Raw genomic sequence first — 22965 nt, forward strand, 5'->3', positions numbered from 1 at the left:
ATGGAAGATGATGAACCCTAATGAGAGCTTGGAATCTCTCTCTCTCTCTACCCAAGAGTATAACTAACATTAGCAAAAATATCTAGAACCATCTAAAATGAACAAAAAATCCCTTAACCCTTCAATCCTTGGTCTTTTTAAGCTCTTCCCGCCAAGGCACTTCCCAAAGATGGGATCTCCAACTGTCTCCACGCCCAGGTCACGTGACTCTTTAAAAAATCATATTCGAGCATCGGTGCGCACGCACAAAGCACGCGTGCGCGCCACTGGGGCACCTTGCAATGCGAGCGGAAGTGTAACGTACACGTGCGCGCCCATGGGGATCATGGCTTAGCCGCTACACGTGCCGGCTCATAGCTTGCCTTCTGACTTTGGCTTCTAGCTGCGCAGTCCACGCGGGCGCGCCAAGTACGTGCACGCGCCCTTGCTGAAGTTCCCAAGGCTCAATTTCTCATGCTCCCTTCCTTTGCACCCATTCTCCTTCTCTCTTCTGGTTCATCCTTGCCTTATATTCTGAAACCACTTAACACACAGGTCACGGCATCGAATGGCACCAAGAGAATATTAGAAATGTATCTAGTTTAGTGCAAAATACGCATGTTTTCATCCATGAGGCAAAAATTAGGAAAGAAACACAAAGTCTTGTATTTTCATATGAAAAGCGTGTGGAATCATTGATAAAACCCCTGAAATCAATACAAGATAAACCCTCAAAATTGGGTTTATCAATCTCCCCACACTTAGATTATAGCATGTCCTCATGCTTAGAGAAATGCAAAAGACCGAAGGATTATAAAGGTGTAAGACTCATGAGGTGCAACCTACTTACATGAATGCAACTATGACTAGTGCTACTATCTACTTGGTTAGGAACAAATCAACCTTCCTAAGATACATGCAAGCATATAGGGTAAGATAGTGGCCAATACATGGGACTTACCAATTTTTAGTCATCAAGTGCAATATACGCAACCTTGCATGAAGAACGCTCGTGAGAGCCGGGAACAAGAATTAGAGCCTTCGAAGCGGAAGGAAGCCAACATTAGTGACATTTAACATTTTCACTAACGTTGGCCTAAGGTGCAATGTACCACGTTAACTTGGTTAACGTGGGAGCTAACGTGAGAAGCAAGAATGGTCGACAACGTTAGTGACACCCAACATTGTCACTAACGTTGGAAGCAACCACAAAACCCCAAGGAGCCACGTTAACTTCTACATTAACTTAGTTAACGTGGAAGCTAACGGCGATGAGTGAAAGATGAGCCAACGTTAGTAACACTCAACATTGTCACTAACGTTGGAAATGGTTTGCAAGGCCACGTTAGAAGCCACGTTAACCTAGTTAACGTGGACTCTAACTTGAGATAAGGGCATATTGGAACGTTAGTGACAATGTTGAGTGTCACTAACGTTCTCGAATATTGGCACGCCTACGTTAAAAGAGCCACGTTAACTTAGTTAACGTGGACTCTAACGTGGGAAAGGGGGAGGCTCTCAACGTTATTGGGAAAGTTGAGTCCCAATAACGTGTGTGAAGGACAAAGAGGCAACGTTAGTGGCAACGTTTGTGCCACTAACGTTGAGGTTAACGTGGCCTTTACTTGGGTAAGAAACGTTAGTGAAAAAGTTGAATGACACTAATGTTTTCGAACCCACTTTCTCACTGAATGTTAACACCTCTAACGTCCTGAGCTAAAGTCTCTGCCCACTTCACACTTTCTCTCTGCAAGTAAAACCAAGCCCAAGTGAAGAAGAGAACTGCTCCAAACTGAAGATCCAAAGGCCCAAGACTTGAAGAATCAACTAGAAGAATAGAAGAGTATATATAGAAGTAGCTTTGAATTATTTAAGAGAGTTGGAAAGAGTTCTGAAAAGGGGGGGAGCATTACTCTCTATTTTTTACTTTCTCTGCTCTTCTAGTTCAGAATGTATTCTCCATCTTTGTTTTCATTTTTTAGAGCTATGAACAACTAAACCCATTTCATTGGGTAGGGAGCTCTGTTGTAATTTGATGGATCAATACTAGTTTTCTTGATTCTTCTTCTATCTTTTCTCTTGATTTTACTTGAAAGTTTTCGATCTTCATCCCATTGGGTAGTTATCTTGGAAAAGAAACTATTCAAACTTGGATCCCTTCTGAACCTTGAAAGAGGAATGAAGAGATCAAGCTAGAAATGCTTTCTCATGCTGGACCAAATTGGGTTTGGATGGATATGTGACTATAATCCTCTCAAAACTTGATTTGGAAAATGCATGTGGTATAATCAGTGACCACACTTCATCTCTTCTCATGAGCAATTGACCAAGGAATTGGCTATTGATCAAGATTTGAGAGATTGAATTGCAAGAAATTGTAATTCAATCAATTAAGATTGCCAAGGAGATCAATGAGTGCATTGATTGAGGAAGAGATGAAAATGAACTTGATCCGGAGAATTGCAACATCTCCTGTGCCCAATGAACTCCCCAATTCTGATCTCACCCATTCTCTTTAATTTCTGCGTTTATTTTCATGAGCAAACACCCCATTCCCATTTACAATTCAGCAATTTAATTTCAGTCATTTACTTCCAGTTCTTTAATTCTAGCATTTACTTTTCCGTCATTTACATTTCCGCCATTTTATTTTCTGCAACTCTCAACCCAAATTCTGAATTTGCTCAACTAGAACAATCTTCTAATTAAAGTTGCTTGATCAATCAATCCCTGTGGGATTCGACCTCACTCTATTGTGAGTTTTTACTTGACGAAAAATTCGGTACACTTGCCGAAGGAAATTTGTTGAGAGACAATTTCCACCTGCATCAAGTTTATGGCGCCGTTGCCGGGGATTGATTGTGCATCAACAATGATTAGATTGGAAGATTACTAGATTGAGCATTTTTGTTTTGGTTTAATTTTCTGTTTGAGTAATTTACTTTCTGTCTTAGTTAACTTCTTCCCTTCCCCCTCTACTCTTTCGTTTTTCTTTGTTATTTACAATTCAGTTTGCTAACTCACTAACTGTTTGATATATTGCATCACTCACAACTAACACTAATTCTGACAACAATACTATCTGCACATATTTTTACTTGCTTGTACTTGTTGGTTGTATGACAGGGAGAAGAAGCGGGGCTTCAACTTCCTTCGATTCTGAACCAGAAAGGACCCTCCTTAGATTAAGAAGTGAAGCAAGAGGGAAACGTGCAATCGGTGCTGAAGAGGAGGAGGAACACTTTGAACTAAACATGGAAGGCAACATAGAAAACCAACATGAAGAAGAGGCTAATAACCATGGGGGTGGAGGTTGAGCAAATCATGTTGGGGAGGATAGAAGAGTGTTAAGCTCTTATATCAATCCCAACCCAGGCAACTGTGGGAGCAGCATTCAGAAGCCCACCATACATGCCAACAATTTCGAGCTAAAACCTCAGCTCATCACTCTTGTGCAGAATAATTGCTCATTTGGAGGAAGTGCTCAAGAAGATCCGAATCAACACTTGACCACCTTCTTGAGGATTTGTGACACAGTGAAGTCCAATGGAGTCCACCAGGATGTCTATAGGCTCCTCTTGTTCCCTTTCTCACTCAGGGACAAGGCATTCGAATGGCTCGAATCCTTCCCAAAAGAAAGCCTGACAAATTGGGAGGAGGTAGTGAATAAGTTTTTGGCAAGGTTTTACCCCCCGCAAAGGATCAATAGGCTGAGAACTGAAGTACAGACGTTCAGACAGCAAGATGGGGAGACACTTTATGAAGCTTGGGAAAGGTTCAAAGACCTAACAAGAAGGTGTCCACCAAATATGTTTAATGAATGGGTGCAGTTGCATATCTTCTATGAAGGCTTGTCATATGAATCAAAGAAGGCAGTAGATCATTCCTCTGGAGGATCCTTGAATAAGAAGAAGACCATTGAAGAAGCCATAGATGTCATTGAAACTGTAGCTGGGAATGACTACTTCTATGCTTCCGAAAGAGGGAACACTAAGGGAGTAATGGAGCTAAACAATGTAGATGCTCTGCTGGCTCAGAACAAGCTCATTACCAAGCAGTTAGCTGACCTCACCAAGAAGATGGAGAGGAACCAAGTGGCAGCAATCACCACCTCATCAACAACCCAAGAAGAAGTTGAAGAAGAGGACCTTGAGCAAGCCAACTACATTGGGAATTCACCTAGACAGAACCATGATCCATACTCCAAGACATACAACTCTGGATGGAGGAACCACCCAAACTTTGGGTGGGGGACTCAGCAAGAGCAAAGCCAAGACCAGAGACGTTACAACTCCAACAACAATGCAGCTCATCAACAATTCACACAGAGGACATACCAACACCCCCACAACAACACCTCTCATCCTTCCACCTCTAATCCCAATTTACCATCAATTGATGACAGACTCTCTAAGCTTGAAACCTTACTTGAAGGAATATGCCAAGAGATTCAAGAAGACAAGGTGTTCAGAGAAGAGGTGCGAGTCAACATTAAGAACCAAGGAGAGACCATCAAGAAGCTGGAATTCCAAGTGGGATGCTTAGTGGAGAAGATTTCCAAACCTACTGATGGCTTCCCAAGTGACACGGAGAAAAACCCAAGAGGAGAAGCAAAGAAAGTAAGATGGGAAGATTGCAAAATGGTCACTATAAGTGATCAAGAGGATGAAGATGAGCAAAGCAACCTCTCCCAACAGCCTGAAAACAACTCAACAGAGGAGGAGGATAGAGATCACCAAGAACCAGAAATCTCACAACAAGAGTTGCTGAAGCTCTATGCACCATTTTCCCAACTGCTCAATGGTGCTGTGGGGAAGAGAATATACTCAAGGTTCCTAGACTTGTTTGCATCTCTGCATGTGAACATACCATTCATCAAGGCCATACAACAAATGCCTGCATTCATCAAGTACATGAAGGAACTTCTTCCCAGGAAAAGCTCACTCAAAGGAGGCCAAACTATAGTGTTAAACAAGGAATGTAGTGCCCTTATTCAACCTGAATTGCCTGCAAAAAGAAGAGACCCAGGGAGTTTTCACATCACCTGTGCCATAGGAGAAACAATGTTTGATAAAGCACTCTGTGATTTAGGGGCAAGCATCAACTTACTGCCTCTATCCCTGGCGAAGAGGCTGTAGATCAATGAGATAATGCCCACAGATGTGGTCATCAGACTTGCTGACAAGACTCAAAAGCAAGCAATAGGAGTAGTGGAAAATGTGTTACTAAAGGTTGGGAAATACTTTCTCCCAACAGACTTTGTCATCCTGGACATGGAAGAGAGTCACACTCACCCAATCATATTGGGAAGACCCTTCCTAGTTACGGCCAGAGCACTCATAGATGTGGAGAAAGGGGAGCTAATATTAAGGATCCATGATGAACGGCTCAGCTTTAATGTCTTCAAACTCTCACAAGAAATAGACCAAGAGCACAAGGAACCAAGTAAAGATTATGATGAGATGCTGAAGGAGGAAGCAAGCACTGAAGCACACCCAACCTATCTGGAGACTCCTTTGGTTGATAAACAAGGGAAACAGCAACTACCACAGCTCAAGGAAAAGTTAGAAGAACCTAAACCTCTAGAGGCATGTGAAGTCAACATCACAAATACCTTAGAAAAAGAAGTCATCAAGAGCAAGACAATATCAAAGGACACAAGGAAGAAGGTACCAAGGAAGTGGAGGAACAAAAAGATCCCTACAGAAGACTTCTCTCCAGGAGATAGAGTGATCTCAGTTTACTTTCCAGATATCCCCCCTAATCTCCCTACTGTACCATCTCAGTTACCTAAAGTCTTCACAATCAACAGAATTCTCTCCCTGGAACATGTAGAGATCATTGATACCACCAATGGATACAAGTCCACAGCGAGAGGGGAGGACTTCAAGCATTACCAACCACCCTGATGAGGGAGAAACGTCAAGCTAGTGGCGCTAAAGAAGCGCTTCATGGGAGGCAACCCATGTTTTATATGCTTTTAGAAGATAGTAAATAAGTCAATATTTATGAATTCAAACCCAAACTTGACAAACTCTTGGTGGAATCCTTATTGTGCAGTATACAGTGAAGAACAAGTTTGGTGTTCAAAGCATGCCAAGAAAGCATGAATGCAACCAAGAGCATGCTAGTCTTGGAAGCTTTGAACAGAACTTTTCATCACAGTGCTCCAAACTAAGTTTGGTGTCACCCCATAGTGCCACCAATATGAATATAAGGACCCACGAATAGTTAGTTAGTTAGTTGGAATTCATGAATAAACAATTTAATCTTTTCTCATTATTTTTTTAATTCTAGCCGTAAAGCTCATGTTGTCGTTTTGATATCTTTTCTCACCTTTCTTATTTTGTCTTTATAGGGAAAAGAAAAGGAGCATTGATGGGGATTGATTGGGCAATTAAATGGGGGAGGTTCAGCCACTTCATGAAGAGAACTACACACTTGTCTCAAGAAAGAACGCATGGGGAAACGTTGCCATGCAACATTGAAGAAAGGAGACACTTTGAAGACCGAACCATTCACTCTCATCAAGTGATGATCCTTGTCCTTCCTTCATGGACAACCCCAACCGTCCATCAAGCAACCATTCTTGCAATCCACACCTTCTATTCTCTCATGATCTCTCTATATAAAGGACTTAGTGCAGCCTCACTCCTCACATTCAAATCTCCACTCTCCACACTCTACACTTTTGGCGTACTAAAACCCTTCATCACAAATTGTCCTAGCCAACCCATTCTTCATCTATCCGTATCCTCAAATCACCTCAAAACAGCAACTCAAATTCATGGCGTCATCAAGCTCCAAGAGGCAGAAGAGGAAGGAACCAATGGAGAACACTCCTTATAATGAAAAGAGGTTCAAAACTGCCTTCCATGAACGAGAATTTGAGTGGATAAAACTCAAAAAGATACTGGCCGAGTTAACCTTCCAAATCAATGAAAACGAATACCCACAGATTCCGAAGAAGATTGAAGAAAGAGGGTGGGAATTGCTCACTAATCCAGAAGGGAAGATCAATGCAAACCTCATCAAGGAATTTTACGCAAATGTGGTAAGAGAAGACAAAACCAGGGACCCAACCTTCAAAAGCTATGTAAGAGGAAAGGAGGTGGACTTCAGCCCAAGTGCTATAATGAGAACTCTTCACCTGAAAGCACCATACTTTGATGAGCCCAGTTATCATACAAGGATAAATAAAAGCCAAGACAATGACGAGCTCACTGAGATTGTGGGTGACATTTGTGTTATAGCAGCTGACTGGGAGATGTATAAAGATGGGAAACCCAGGTTCATCAAGAGGGGAGACCTTAGCCTAGAAGCCAAGGGCTGGTTTGAACTCGTAAGGATATCTATTCTCCCAGCTGCAAATAATTCAAAGGTGAATATTAATCGGGAAACTATGGTACATTGCCTAGTACAAGGTGGAGAAATCAACGTGCATGAACTTATAGCTGAAGGAATTCAAGAGTCAGCCGAGAAGCTTGAATCAGGTGCCAGACTTTGGTACCCCAGCACCATTTTCAGATTGTGCAAAAAGGCCAAGGTGGTCTTTGATGATAGCAAACCGGACTGGGTGATCCCTGGGAAATTAATGACAATCCAGCGTATGGTCTACACTACACCTGCACAGCAACAAAGAAGGCCACAAATAGGGAAACTAAAAGCAAAAGAAGGAGCTCATCAAGAGGAGTCTCATCAGGTAGAATATCAACAAGAAGAGCATCCTTACTCAGCAGACTTGAATATGACTCACCTTGTAAGAGCTATTGAAGATATGAGAGTGATACATATGAAAGGGCAAGAGCAAATACTGAGCTGGATGAGCCAACAAGAGGTGTGGCAGAAACAACAAATGGAGCAGCAACAGGAACAATACTCCCAGCTCACTCAAACCATCACCCAAGTTACTGAGAGGCAAGAACGTCAAGATAAGCAATTGCAAGAACTCAATCAGCGGCAAATAGCTCAGATGAGAACATTCAATGAGTTCACTGTACTTAATGAAGGACGTCAATTACATAGGGAGGAGTTCAACGTAAACACTCAAGCAAGGTTGAACTACATGTCCAGTAATATGCATCATCTACACTATGCCATCCCTACATATGATGAGGTCCAAAAAGATTTTGTAGAACAAGAAGAGAGGAAGGTGAAACAGCAAAAGGAAACACTCAAGAAGAAGATGGAAGATGGTAGTTTCTGGAAGAAACTGTTTGGAAAAGGCAAAGGGAGTGGGAGTACAAGCACTCAAGAGGGACACAAGGAAGACAAGCAAGGAGGAGAGCATGGACAACCACAAGAGTAAAAGGTGGTGGAGTTCCTTCTTTACTCCATCTTTTTCTATGTTTAAATAAGGAAGATCTTGGATGAAATAGGACATACTTCCATGTTAGTTTGAACCTTTTCAATTTTGCATTTTAAGTCTATTGCTTAGGTCTATGATTTCTAGTTTAAGTGTCACTGCATCATACTATTACTTATTGTATACTTGTCCTTTTGAATCAAATGAAAAAGAGAATGATTATGTTTTAAAAAGACCAGAGAGGAGTTCATAATATGGAGTAATTTTCTGAATCTTTGGTGTGATCAGAAGTTAGCTAAGTTGGTTCAACCATAAGGTGGGAAGACAACTATCTGTCCTGAATACTATGCTTTGAACACACCCCATGAGACCAGCTAAGTAAGAAGATCCTAATAAGAGAAAGGGAAAGAACAATGAAAGTGAAAAACAAAAGAAAAAGAGTAAGTAATAAGGCTAGGCACCAATGGTTTTTAATCTTGAAACATGTGTCTGTGGTGCTCCTGTGTGAAGGATTTACTTGGATGAATAAGCTCTTAGGGGTGCCTTATCACTTGGTAACTTGGGTTAACTAACACGGGATTATCAGCTGAAAGTCCACTATCAAGAGTAACCCTCACTACAGAGCATTTAGTAACCCAAAGAGGTGCTGGACACCAAGGTCTCAAGAAGGAAAATAAATGAACCAGATGCCTGTGGTGTGTATGTATGGGGGAGAGACTTGAGGGAGTAAGTCCTTAGGGGTGTCTCAACACCTAGCACCTTGAACCAACTGGTTCGGGAGTGTTGGCTGAAAGCTTATCTTAAAGAGTTGCCCCCTTACAGAGCACCTAGCCTGAAGAACACAAATAAGCCCTGAAATGACAATAAAAGGATCAATAAAAGTCTCATGGTATGTAAGCAAAGCCAGTGTTTTAGAACATGATAAAGGTCTGAAAGCCAGTAATGGAATGAACCTAAGTTGCTATGCATGAAACCGCCATAAAATTAGTAACATGACCTCTACAAGAATGACTCATTCCTCTTGGTATTTCATTCATCATTGTCTTGTTCCAGTACTTGCTTAGGGACAAGCAAGCTTTAAGTTTGGTGTTGTGATGCCAGGGCATCTTGGCCAGTTTCACTGACCTTTTCTTTACTGTTTTTAGGGTAGTTTCATGCATTTCCTTAGGAAATATGCTAGTTTTGGGTAGATATTCACTTACACCTTGATTCAAGCATACATTGTGCATTTTACATGATTTCGTGAGGATTTTGCATGAATTTAGTGACAAATTGTATGTTGCATTACCCATGACTTGGACTAGAACTTTGATGCACTCTATTGCTTGATTTCAGGACCAAAGGAAGCAAGGAAGAACCACTTAGCAGTCACGTTAATCTAATTAACGTGGCCACTAACGTGGAATGGGAGGTAACCTGCAAAGTTAATGAGAAAAGTGATTGACAATAACGCTCTCGAAGCCATCATTGCCCACGTTAAGAGTCACGTTAACTAAGTTAATGTGAGCTCTAACGTGAAGAAAGGACTTTGAGCCAACGTTAGTGACACTTAACATTATCACTAACGTTGGCCAATGATCATAAGTGGCCACGTTAGAGTCCACGTTAACTTGGTTAACGTGGCCTCTAACGTTAACAAGGGGAAGGAAGCCAACGTTAGTGACATTCAACATTTTCACTAACGTTGGCCTAAGGTGCAATGTACCACGTTAACTTCCACGTTAACTTGGTTAACGTGGGAGCTAACGTGAGAAGCAAGAATGGTCGACAACGTTAGTGACACCCAACATTGTCACTAACGTTGGAAGCAACCACAAAACCCCAAGGAGCCACGTTAACTTCTACGTTAACTTAGTTAACGTGGAAGCTAACGGCGATGAGTGAAAGATGAGCCAACATTAGTAACACTCAACATTGTTACTAACGTTGGAAATGGTTTGCAAGGCCACGTTAGAAGCCACGTTAACCTAGTTAACGTGGACTCTAACGTGAGATAAGGGCATATTGGAACGTTAGTGATAATGTTGAGTGTCACTAACGGTCTCGAAGATTGGCACGCCTACGTTAAAAGAGCCACGTTAACTAAGTTAACGTGGACTCTAACATGGGAAAGGGGGAGGCTCTCAACGTTATTGGGAAAGTTGAGTCCCAATAACGTGTGCGAAGGACAAAGAGGCAATGTTAGTGGCAACGTTTGTGCCACTAACGTTGAGGTTAACGTGGCCTTTACTTGGGTAAGAAACGTTAGTGAAAAAGTTGAATGACACTAACGTTTTCGAACCCACTTTCTCACTGAATGTTAACACCTCTAACGTCCTGAGCTAAAGTCTCTGCCCACTTCACACTTTCTCTCTGCAAGTAAAACCAAGCCCAAGTGAAGAAGAGAACTGCTCCAAACTGAAGATCCAAAGGCCCAAGACTTGAAGAATTAACTAGAAGAATAGAAGAGTAGTATATATAGGAGTAGCTTTGAATTATTTAAGAGAGTTGGAAAGAGTTCTGAAAAGGGGGGGAGCATTACTCTCTATTTTTTACTTTCTCTGCTCTTCTAGTTCAGAATGTATTCTCCATCTTTGTTTTCATTTTTTAGAGCTATGAACAACTAAACCCATTTCATTGGGTAGGGAGCTCTGTTGTAATTTGATGGATCAATACTAGTTTTCTTCATTCTTCTTCTATCTTTTCTCTTGATTTTACTTGAAAGCTTTCGATCTTCATCCCATTGGGTAGTTATCTTGGAAAAGAAACTATTCAAACTTGGATCCCTTCTGAACCTTGAAAGAGGAATGAAGAGATCAAGCTAGAAATGCTTTCTCATGTTGGACCAAATTGGGTTTGGATGGATATGTGACTATAATCCTCTCAAAACTTGATTTGGGAAATGCATGTGGTATAATCAGTGACCACACTTCATCTCTTCTCATGAGCAATTGACCAAGGAATTGGCTATTGATCAAGATTTGAGAGATTGAATTGCAAAAAATTGTAATTCAATCAATTAAGATTGCCAAGGAAATCAATGAGTGCATTGATTGAGGAAGAGATGAAAATGAACTTGATCCGGAGAATTGCAACATCTCCTGTGCCCAATGAACTCCCCAATTTTGATCTCACCCATTCTTTTTAATTTCTGCGTTTATTTTCATGAGCAAACACCCCATTCCCATTTACAATTCAGCAATTTAATTTCAGTCATTTACTTCCAGTTCTTTAATTCTAGCATTTACTTTTCCGTCATTTACATTCCCGCCATTTTATTTTCTGCAACTCTCAACCCAAATTCTGAATTCGCTCAACTAGAACAATCTTCTAATTAAAGGTTCTTGATCAATCAATCCCTGTGGGATTCGACCTCACTCTATTGTGAGTTTTTACTTGACGACAAATTCGGTACACTTGCCGAAGGAAATTTGTTGAGAGACAATTTCCACCTGCATCATAAAACCCCTGAAATCAATACAAGATAAACCCTCAAAATGGGGTTTATCATTAGTTCGTGAAAAACTAGATTGTGAGCAATGTGGATGGCTGCTTGGCTATCATAGTATAGACTTATAGGTTTCTCCAGCTCAAAACCCAAGTCACTTAGGACATTCTTTAGCCAAATTGCTTCTCTAGTGGCTGAGGCCAACGCTCGATATTCTGCTTCAGCAGAAGATGATGCCACATTCGTTTGTTTCTTGCTTTTCCATGAAACAATCGAATTCCCAATGTAAAAACAGTAGGCAGATATGGATCTTCGTGAATCAGGGCATGCCGCCCAATAAGAGTCACTAAATCTTGACACTAGCAGGTCAGACTTGGACGGGAAGAACAAACTGGTTGCACGTGCCATCTTGATATATCTCAAAATTCTATATGCTGCCTTGAGGTGCGAAGTGGTTGGTTTCTCAAGAAATTGGCTGAGCTTGCCAATTGCGAAACTGATTTCTGGCCTTGTGTTAGCCAGATAAAGGAGTTTGCCAATTAGCTTCCTATACGCACTGTTGTCAGGTAGGAATTCCCCCTCATCTTTTGTCAACTTAGTGCCATAATCCATTGGGGTCGAAGCTGGTTTTCACTCTTCTATTCCAGAGTCTCGTAATAAATCCAAGACATATTTCCGTTGGTATAAAGCAATGCCTTCCCTGCTTCGAGCAACTTCCATCCCTAGGAAGAACTTTAAATCACCAATGTCCTTGATACAAATCTTCTCATGCAACAATGCCTTAATGGAATTGATTTCACTCATGTCATTCCCTGCCAACACCATATCATCTACGTAAACCAGTAGTGCAGTGAAGCCACTGCTTTGGTGTTTGGTAAACAAGATGTGATCAGACTTCGATTGGCTGTACTCACTCTCTAATAGAACAGATTTCAACATATTGTTCCACTGTCGGCTCGCCTGTTTCAGGCCGTAAAGAGACTTCTGCAGCTTGTAAACATGATTGGGTGGGGCATTCAACCCGGGGGGATGCGCATATAGACCTCTTCCTCCAACTCACCATGAAGGAAAGCCGTGTTGACATCAATCTGCTTAAGAACCAACCTTTTGCAGCAGCCAATGCAAGTACGACGCGAAACGTGCTGAGCTTTAAAACAGGACTAAAGGTATTGAGGTAGTCAATACCAGGTACTTGAGTGAAGCCTTTCGCGACTAGTTGCACCTTATGTCTTTCAATGCTCCCATCGGGGTTGTGTTTGAGCTTGAACACCCATTTGCAGCTGATGGCTTTCTTGTCAGGAGGGAGAGTTTGAATATCCCAAGTCTGTAGTTGCTGTAGTGCATCGAGTTCATCTTTGATGGCATTCCTCCAACAAGCATGAGCTACGGCATCCTCATAAGACCTTGGTTTTTTGTCAGTGGAGATGGCTAGGGAGAAGGCTCTATGTGATGCTGAAAGTGAATTATAACATAAGAAGTGTGTGAGGGGATATTTGCTTGGTGGGGTTGTAGAGACACTCATACATTGGAAATCTTTGAGATATGCAGATTTCTTATGCTCTCTTGTGGACCTTCTTAAAGGAATAAGATGTTGAGAGTCAATGGTATGAAGAGGATCTATGGATGTATGTTCGGTTGTGTCTCTACTTGAATCATTACTGATGCATGGATCAATGATGTGTGTGGTGCTCTGTGTTAGTGGAGTGGGTGCAGAAATCTGCTGTTCAGGCAGATATTTGTATGTGTGTGGATGCTGGACTTGTGGTAAAGTGTATGAATATGTATCATATGTGAAAGAGTTAGGCATGGAATAAATCCGGGATGATATAGGATGTGAATGTGTGTCAACCATTTTGGTGAAAGGAAAAATAGTTTCATAAAACTTTACATCTCCGGACACAAAAATTTATTTGAGTGAAGATCTAACAGAACAAAACCTTTAATGCTTTCCCTAAATCCCAAAAAGGTGCACTTCCTTGCCCTTGGGTCAAGTTTTTTCTCCTTGCTGTAATGGTGTTAGCATATGCTAAACACCCAAAGACTCTCAACTGTGATATAGGGGGCAAGGAATGGTGCAAAATCTGGTAGGGTGACTGATTTTTTAAGAAAATAGATGGCAGTCTATTTATCAAGTGAATTGCATGTGCAGTGGCATAATTTCAATAGCACTTAAGAATGTTTGATGAAATAAGAGTGCCCTGGTTACAGCAAGAACATGTTGGTGTTTCTTCTCAACAATACCATTTTGTTGAGGGGTCTCAACACATATTCTTTGATGAATTACGCCACTGGATGCATAGTAGTCTGGTATTAAAAATTCAGGTCCATTGTCAGTTCTCACTTTTTTTATAGTTTGATTGAATTGTGTTTTAGCGAAGTTGACAAAAGATTTTAACAAATTTGTGGCTTCTGATTTAGCTCTCATGAAATACAACCAAGTGTACCTAGATTTGTCATCCACTATTGTTAGAAAATACCTGTGACCCGCTGTGGACAAAATAGACAAAGGTCCCCATATATCTACATGAATGAGTTCTAGGCAATATGATGCAATCTTGTTACTTGCTGCAAAATTTTTTGTATTGATTTCAAGCTATTTAATGATGGATGCCCTAACCTACAATGCCAAAGACTTTTATCCTGAGTGCCTTGAATGCTCATGATGTATGGTGCAGAATTTGCAGGCAATGAATGTTCCTTATTGAGTGTGTAGAGGCCTCCAACAATCTCAGTTTTGCCAATCATCCTCAAGGAGCTGCAGTCCTGTATCTCACAATTTTTCAGAAAAGTTCATAATGCAATATAGTGTGGCTGTAAGCTTAGATACTGAAATTAGCTTGAAGTTGAATGAAGGAATGTATAATGCATTTTTCAAATACAATTTTTTAGAAAATACAATAGTTCCAATTATACTGTTTGTAGTGTAAGAACCATTTGGTAGTTTCACAATAATTGGATCTATTTGTTGATAGCCTTGAAAATCATCCAAGGTATACGATACGTGATCTATAGCACCCGTATCAATTACCCAGGATTTACACTTTTGTTTTGAAATGTTTAGGGCTTTAACACTTGTTTTGAAATGCAAAACATGCACCAAATTACTTTGATGAGGTGGTGACTACTGTGAAGTCACAATTTGGCTGGTTCTATGAATGTTCCTTAGTTCATGCGTGTGAAACAATGCCAATAGAGCTTCTTTTTATTCTGCAGTAAATCCAGAATTAGAAGTCTCAGACTCTCCCAATTGTATGCTGAGTTCTCTATTTGCAACCTCAGTATCTGCTGTGGCCATTATGTTTACAACAGCTTGTCCACCATTCCTTTGCCTCAAGTGTGGTGGAAGGCCATGCTTTTTATAGCATGTCTCTATGGTGTGTCCCAATTTTCCACAGTGTGAACACTGCATTCTTTCTTGTTGTCTTTCTCGACCACCTCTCCCTCCAGCTTGTTGCCTACCTCCTCTACCTCTTCCTCTCCCTTTATTCTGACTGAAGTCCATAGTGTTTGAGGAAGTTGCAGAGTATGCCACGAGTCTATCAGTTGAGATAGGTTCCAAGCTATGTTGTTGTCTTTCCTGCTGAGAGAGCATTGAAAGAGCTGTGTGGATATCGGGGAGGGGATCCATGAGCATAATTTGGGACCTTACAGCCGAGTACTGGTCATTCAAACCCCTCAAGAAACGGGTAACTTGATTCTCAGACTTGTATCTTCTCACAACACCTAAACCACACTTGCAATCCTTTCCACATTCACATGAAGAAATCATCCTGAAATTCTCTATGTCTTCCCAAATTGATCTCAATTTAGTGAAATAGGTTATGACATCCATGTCTCCTTGTCTAACTGCATAAAATTCCTCGTGCAATTCTGCCACCCGAAATCTATCACCATGATAATACCTGCGTTTTAGGTCATTCCATAGATCGCTAGCAACGTTCATCCATATTACCGATAGCGAAATGCTAGGGCTTAACGAGAGGTTTATCCAGGCTACAACGTAGGTATTGCATCTTTCCCAAGATTTGAACACACTATCATTTTCATCAGGCTTTAGTAAACTACCATCTATGAATTTCAATTTATTCTTAGATTTCGACGCTAATAACATCGATCTACTCCAAGAGCCATAGTTTTTGCCATCCAAAATAACAGGGATAAGAGGAGTACCAACGCTCTCAGAAGGATGAAGAAAGTAAGGGTTTGTTGGATCTTGACTCGAATTGGCGCTGTTCCGAGTCAGTTGAGCTTGAATTGACGCGATTTGATTCAGAACTTCAGTAATTCTTTATAACTCTATCACAGAATGTGACGAACCCGAGTTCTCAGTGAATGGTTCCGCCATTTCTCCCTTAATTTCACTGATTTGTGAAATTGGAGTTCTGTGCTCTTCGAATTAATGATTGAGGCACATAGATCAAGTTTTTTCTTACTCAATTCTTTGCTTCTTGCACATGCTACCCTCTTTGGGTCCACGCTTACCGCACCATGTTGAAGGTGCAGTGAGAGTAGCAAGAGAATGTGCAGGTTCAAAGAAAAACAGAGAAGAGAAAGATGGAAATGTGACTTGAATCAGAAAATGGCAAAACTCAACTAACTGTGAGGCATGACAAGCCTTATATACAAGCATAGATACAATGAGTTAAGTTCAACTCATTGTTAGGTTCACTCACACACTATATTATCACACACACACATAGCAGCTGATAATGCTCTACTCTAACTACTTTGTGATAAATATCTGCACTAGCTAACTAATCAGTCTCTCAACTCATATGTTAGGTAACATATAAGGCAATTCTTGATTAGCTCGCTATTTTTCAAATGAGTCTTTCTATTAAATCCTTTATAGTCACCTCAACATACATTAGAAGTTTAGAAACACGTTAGTACGTTACCCCAACATTCATCTGGCAGTGCTGGTTTTACCACTCTTTGTATGTTAACCAAATATACTATAATTGTAATTAACGTAAAAAATTGACAAATTGAAGAGCACTACATATTTGGAGCATGCAAGGGTGCTCCATTTTTTCATTGGGATTTGGGTCGGGTGCTAATTGCTAAACGAAGTTGAATTTGGGTTGTTGAAGTAGTTTACTGATTCAGGGGTGATGTTTGCGAATTGCGATGGTAATGCGAATAAAGAGAACTCTCTGACTAGCAGCACACCAGTAATTCAGATTTTGTGAAGAGACAATAACGATGAGAAAAGGATAGATTAGTAATTTAAATAAAAAATAAAAATAAATTAGTATTTTTATCAAAAATTTAATCGTTGATTGGATAAATAAATCATTGTCCAAATGTTTGAATCACTTTATCAAATAAAATATATTTTCTAAGGATTCCACTAGGGAGATAATGGACTATTTGTAATGTGTACAATGGGCTATTGAGTTATAATAACCATACTATCTAGAATAACCATCCGAGTATTAAGGATAATAAACATCTTCCCAAAAGCTTAAACTGATTTTGGGGTTTACCAAGGATCGAACTCTTGACATTTTTGAATCTAACGTTCTAATACCATGTCATGATACCACTCATCCCAAAAGTTTCAACTGATGGAAAAATATAACACTAATGGTTATATCTCTAATACTCCATAAACCTTCATTGTCCGCATTGTATAAATATTTTATTGGCTCCTTATATTTTTCCATTTTCTAAAAGTGATTTTATCAAAAATAAATATTAAAGTCTGTTTTGTCAAAAGTTAATTTTGACGATGACAAAATGATATTTACTCTGAAATAAAAGTACTAAAAATTGCTTCTCCTACAGTTTTTCTTTACCTTCAGACCAAAAACAGGGTAACAGAAACTGTTTGCCAATAACTACCAGATAAACATATGGTTTTGGGAGCGTTCCGTTGGAGTCGGAGAGGTGCCCGATAGCAAAGCAGGCACTCTGCAAATCACATTCACAGTGATGGATCCTTACACAAAGCATCATCAGAACCGCAAAAACTCTCTCTTCTATCTCTTGTTGGTGCTGGCAGCCGCTCACCTGCTCTCTCGCAAGCTCTACCTCGACGGAGACGAAACAGTGCGCGTCAAGAAGGTCGCCGATCTCCCCCTTCGCTTCCGTTCCGACGGAACCTTCAAGATCCTTCAGGTGGCGGACATGCACTACGGCATCGGCAAGGTCACTCGCTGCCGAGACGTCTTGTCCTCCGAGTTCGATTGCTGCTCCGATCTCAACACCACTCAGTTTCTCGAGCGCATCATTCGCGCCGAGAATCCTGATTTCATTGCCTTCACTGGTACACTTCTTTAATTATTGCTACTTTCTCTGACTTTTTTTGTTGTTAATTGTTATTAGTTCCTTTCTTGTTGTGTCTTGCTTGATTGGTAAAGCATGGATGTGAATGGCTTGTATGCTTTTGATTACGTAGGAGATGATAATACATAATACATTTTCTTTTTCTGAAATGTTTTGAAGTTTGGAAGTTAGGGGAGTTGACTTAAATACATACTAAATGTAGCTGTAGTGAAAAGAAGTTTGTTCTTAATTGGATATGCACGAAATGATATTTTACGGTTTGTCGCTGTTATGTTTAGATGTTGGTCTTGGGAAATTAAAGGAAAGTTTCATAGAAAACCTTTCTATCGCTTTATGGTTTATTTGTAGTAAAAATAAGAACGTACTGCAGGGGGAAGTGTAGAGCAATGAAAAGGGATGTATTTAGGGAAAGGAGGGTTAAGCAATAAGGATTAGGATAGAGGACATAGTTTTACCTTCATTTAGAAAAAGGGAAATAAAAGGGTTTAATTTATCTTTCTAAAACATCTTGTATTAATCCTCCTAATTCCTAATACTTAATAAGAGAAATGATTTGGACTCCTTGTAGATCCTCTTAATTGTTAATTGATGGAAAATTTGTTTGTTTTTAAGATTTTAAGACATTGAAAATATCTAATTTTGAATTTGGTTTCTAGTAGTATTTAGGAGTATTTTTTACTCCCTTGCATTTTGATTAAGTGTTAATTTGATTTGGTTCCAAATAAGTGTTCATTTAGAAAAGTTAGACAACAATAATTATTTTTTTCCCACTAATAACTCTATTAAATGAATGAAAGAAAGTAAATGGAATGAGAAAGTATAAGGAGTATGTAATTCTTCTGCACAATTAATGTAGTTTATTGAAAATCAAGATGTTTTCAGTTATTTCCTTAATCCATGTGCATATTATAACGAGACACTTATTTAGGACCTGAGGAGTACAATGTAAATATCAGTCTATCATATTAGTCAATTAACAAAGAAAATATTAAATGAAAAAGCAAATGTATTTACTATCTTGTGATCATAAAGAAAAGAATGTCAAACTATCAAATTCTTTTTTCATTTAACAATGACGAGAATTTAAGATTAGCATTTCCAGAACTCCCAATTCTTAAAACAATGAGAATTCAAGCTTCAAGGTATATCTAAACTTTCCCATTCCTTCTTACCCCTGCTAAATCAAACACAGAAAGAATTAAAACAAGTTAGGTTCTGCTTGGAATTAGGTTTTTAGCTTTGAGGACTCAATGACAGAGTTCAACTGCTTAGAGCTTGATGTACCTACTGATTTCAAATGACAGGGTTTATAGACACAATATTTGTTTGGAATTTTCTGAATAGGTTGCTAATCTTCTACCTATCCAAATGTATTTGGAACTAGCAGTGTTTAAGCATTATCTGGTTTAGAATAATTCTTCCAACTTATGTCTGCCTAAAATAAATATTTCACTACTATTTCTCTGTTCAATATCTAATATGGCTGAAGTAAATTGTGCTGCTTTTCATTGGGGTCCTACTTTTCATGTTCAGTTACCATATGGTGATGTACTAATGTCTTCTTTTTAATTCAGAAATATTCTCTTGAGTGTGTGTTTGATTTGCCATTCGTGCCTAATTAACATTGGTTCAGTTATCCCAATTAGGGGATAACATATTTGGATCAAGTACACCTGATGCTGCAGAATCTCTTAGTAAGGCCTTTGGTCCTGCCATGGAGTCGGGCATTCCTTGGGCAGCAGTCCTGGGGAACCATGACCATGAATCATCTATGAATCGGGAAGAATTAATGAGCTTCATGTCCCTTATGGATTATTCTGTCTCTCAAATCAATCCATCATTTGATGGTCTCACTAGAACTACTAAAGGTGGTGTGACAACTAAAATTGATGGCTTTGGGAATTATAACATAAAAGTATATGGTGCTCCAGGTTCCACGATGGCAAACAGTAGCATTTTGAATCTTTTCTTTCTTGACAGTGGAGGAAGGGCTTTCTATCAGGGATTTCGAACATATGAGGGTATAAGGGAATCTCAACTTAATTGGCTCCAGGTAATAACAATGTTTGATTTTTAAATTCTTCTTTTATCCCAAAAAAGAAATTAACAATGTTTGGTTTGAATATTGTTATCAGTTGGTCATTAATGATAGAGCCAATTCTTAAATCGTACCTCCAAAGATAATTAGAACATCAAGTTAGTCCCTCAAAACATTAAACACCAAATTAGTCATGCACAGGGTAAATTAATAATCAATTCAATTAAGGATCAAGTTGGTATCCCAAGATACGTTGAAGAATTAAACTGATGTCCATTTTAGACATCAAGCAATCTACTCAATGATAAAGAACCAAACTCTGTAGAAGACTAACTTGATAGTTGATATAGCCATATACATTTGGCCGACAAATTTGAGTTTTAACTACTATTCAAATGCTTTTAAGATGTTGTGAATATAGAAAAAGAATTCAACGCCTTTAATTTTCTAAATTCAGCGCCTAATATGGCTTATAATTTCTTAGAGCTTAAAGATAGTTTACTTATATTTTATTTTCTCTAAGACGTTTTTATTGTTAATTTTGGGTGGTGGTAGATAGTGATTGTTTAGATGGTTAAATAGCATTTTTCCTTCATCCTTTTGAATTTCACCTTTGATAGCATACCATCATAGCTTAACACTTAATCTAAGCAAAATTATTAATGTCATGGTGAAAAATGTTAGTCCTAATGTGCAATATTATTTATGTTATTTTATGTGTAATTGTACAATATTATTTTATGTTATTTTAGATTCACATTAACATCTTGCAGGTCACGTACTAACAGGGGCAAAAACAGGATCCTCTTAATCCAAGTGAGGATATTCCCCTTAGCAAACCACCAGCACTTGCATTTTTCCATATTCCGATCCCAGAAATTCCACAGCTGTGGTACAAAAAGATTGTTGGCCAATTTCAAGAGGCCGTAGCTTGTCCAAGAGTGAACTCAGGGGCCTTGAAGACCTTTGTCTCCATGGGAGATGTGAAGGCTGTGTTCATGGGCCATGACCACACAAATGATTTCTGCGGAAACTTGGATGGGATATGGTTTTGTTATGGTGGTGGCTTTGGATACCATGCCTATGGGAAGCCTGGTTGGCCAAGGAGAGCAAGGATCATCATGGCTGAACTTAAGAAGGGAAAGAATTCCTGGATGGGTGTGGAGAGAATCAAGACATGGAAACGCCTTGATGATAAGAAACTGAGCAAGATCGATGAACAAATCCTGTGGGATCAACGGCTGTCAAGATGACCATGCTATGCCGGAAGTTCTCGCCGACTGAGCCACATGAAGAGTACCAGATTGTGTGTCTGACTTTCTTCTTGAAAAGACTGTTACTCTTTAGTGGTCTTTATATCTCTCCGTTCATTCTTGTGTAATCCATCTTACTGTCATGGTTTCGGACCACCTATACGAGGTACATGTAGCCTTTCCACTTGAGTTGGAAAGTTGACTCTAGTTTATTTTTCCCTTCCATCAATATTGTAATTCTTGTAGGTCGTTAGTTACTATAAGTGGAAGACAATTAGACAAAGGCCAGATGCATTGTGTTAAGTGTTAACTGTACTAGAATGGAATTAGAAATTCAAACCACTTGTGATACATTTGGTTAGAAAGCAGCAGTGTGTTCTCGTGTTCATCTTAAACTCTCAAAACCATAACCATTCCATCTCCTTTTTCTTGTATTTTCCACAATATGTTTGGTTGGAAGGAAAATGGGGTGGAAATTTTCACTCTATTGCATTTTCACTCTATTACATATCCAAAGCTTGTTGATCCTTGTTCAAATTTGCATGAATAAATAAATAGACTCTAAAAAAGTTGCTTGAGACCGGAACAATTCTGCAGCAGAAAATGCTCAAAATAAAAGAAAAATAACATTTTAAGTTGTTGACCATTATTATTTCACTATAATATATGTATGTAAGAAAGAGAATAACAGAATTGAATGGAAGTGAACACTCTAATGCAAGCAATTCTACTAAGGGGAAGTTAATTATAGAGCAGAGACATATGGTTACGTTGCTGACCCACCTCCTTCAGACGTGTGTAAAAACATGAGAGGACGCATCATAAATACCAAATGGAAGGATTATGTAGGGTAGCTTGAGCCTGGTATAGTATCCTTCTATCATTTTGTTTCTCCCTCTTCTAGTTACACCTAATTCCTTGTATCTGTTCTAATTATTTTCTTCTCTTTGTCCATGTTCTCATGCACAGCGAACATTGCTGTGTTATTGCTTCACTTTCTTTTTCTTAGCTCATACTACTGTTGCATTGGTTAATTTTGTCTTCAAGTAATACTACAAACTCATATAACTCGAAATTACATGTAATTATTATTCTGAATCATCAATACAACGTCACTTTTTCCTCTTCATTATTAAGTACCTTCCATTTGGTGCTTTCATGGCCATGGCAGATAACACCAGAATGAAGGGTTTGGAGGCTAATGTCAAGAAGCTGTTTCAGATGATGGAATCGATGATGGAGGAGAATAGATCTGAGCGTGCTCGATTGAAGGAAGCTACGGATCTGAAATTCGAGTCTCTCCAAGCCTTCATTTCCCAAATTGCTAATGAGTCATCTCAGGCTCGATCAGTCATTTTGGGTTCTCACCATGGCGCGAACTCTAGAGGGAATCATTCTTGGTGTGGAACTGCGCAACCCAGGAAGGTAAACTACGACTTGCCAAATTTGAAGGATCTGATGCCTTAGCTTGGATTTTATCTGCTAATCAATATTTTGAGTTCTTCCGGGTTCTTGAGGAGGAACAAGTGGGTCTCGCTGTGATGCACATGTCGGGTATGGCAATTCCCTAGTTTCAGATGATGCAATGTACATCCCTCTTTCATTCTTGGATCCAATTGAAAAGATCAATTGAAATTGAGTTTGGTCCTTCGCTATTCGAATAGCCGAGAGA

General features: G+C 39.5%; 3 protein-coding genes across 3 annotated transcripts; 2 read left to right on the forward strand and 1 right to left on the reverse strand.

Moving 5' to 3' along the window:
* The first annotated feature begins 4619 nt into the window (after positions 1–4619).
* On the forward strand, positions 4620–5117 carry LOC130965996 (uncharacterized). Its single transcript, XM_057890742.1, has one exon. It carries the CDS (start codon positions 4620–4622, stop codon positions 5115–5117), a length of 498 nt encoding a protein of 165 aa, XP_057746725.1.
* A 3541-nt stretch (positions 5118–8658) lies between these two features.
* LOC130965997 (secreted RxLR effector protein 161-like) lies at positions 8659–12323 on the reverse strand. Its single transcript, XM_057890743.1, has 2 exons — positions 11790–12323; positions 8659–8673 (listed from the first exon to the last, which is right to left on the reverse strand). Exons 1-2 carry the CDS (start codon positions 12321–12323, stop codon positions 8659–8661), a joined length of 549 nt encoding a protein of 182 aa, XP_057746726.1.
* A 5212-nt stretch (positions 12324–17535) lies between these two features.
* On the forward strand, positions 17536–21857 carry LOC130965292 (probable inactive purple acid phosphatase 28). Its single transcript, XM_057890043.1, has 3 exons — positions 17536–17982; positions 19649–20055; positions 20829–21857. Exons 1-3 carry the CDS (start codon positions 17649–17651, stop codon positions 21291–21293), a joined length of 1206 nt encoding a protein of 401 aa, XP_057746026.1. The 5' UTR covers positions 17536–17648; the 3' UTR covers positions 21294–21857.
* Positions 21858–22965: the final 1108 nt, after the last annotated feature.

This window comes from Arachis stenosperma, chromosome 3 (assembly GCF_014773155.1).
Source record: "Arachis stenosperma cultivar V10309 chromosome 3, arast.V10309.gnm1.PFL2, whole genome shotgun sequence".
Taxonomy (NCBI): domain Eukaryota; kingdom Viridiplantae; phylum Streptophyta; class Magnoliopsida; order Fabales; family Fabaceae; genus Arachis; species Arachis stenosperma.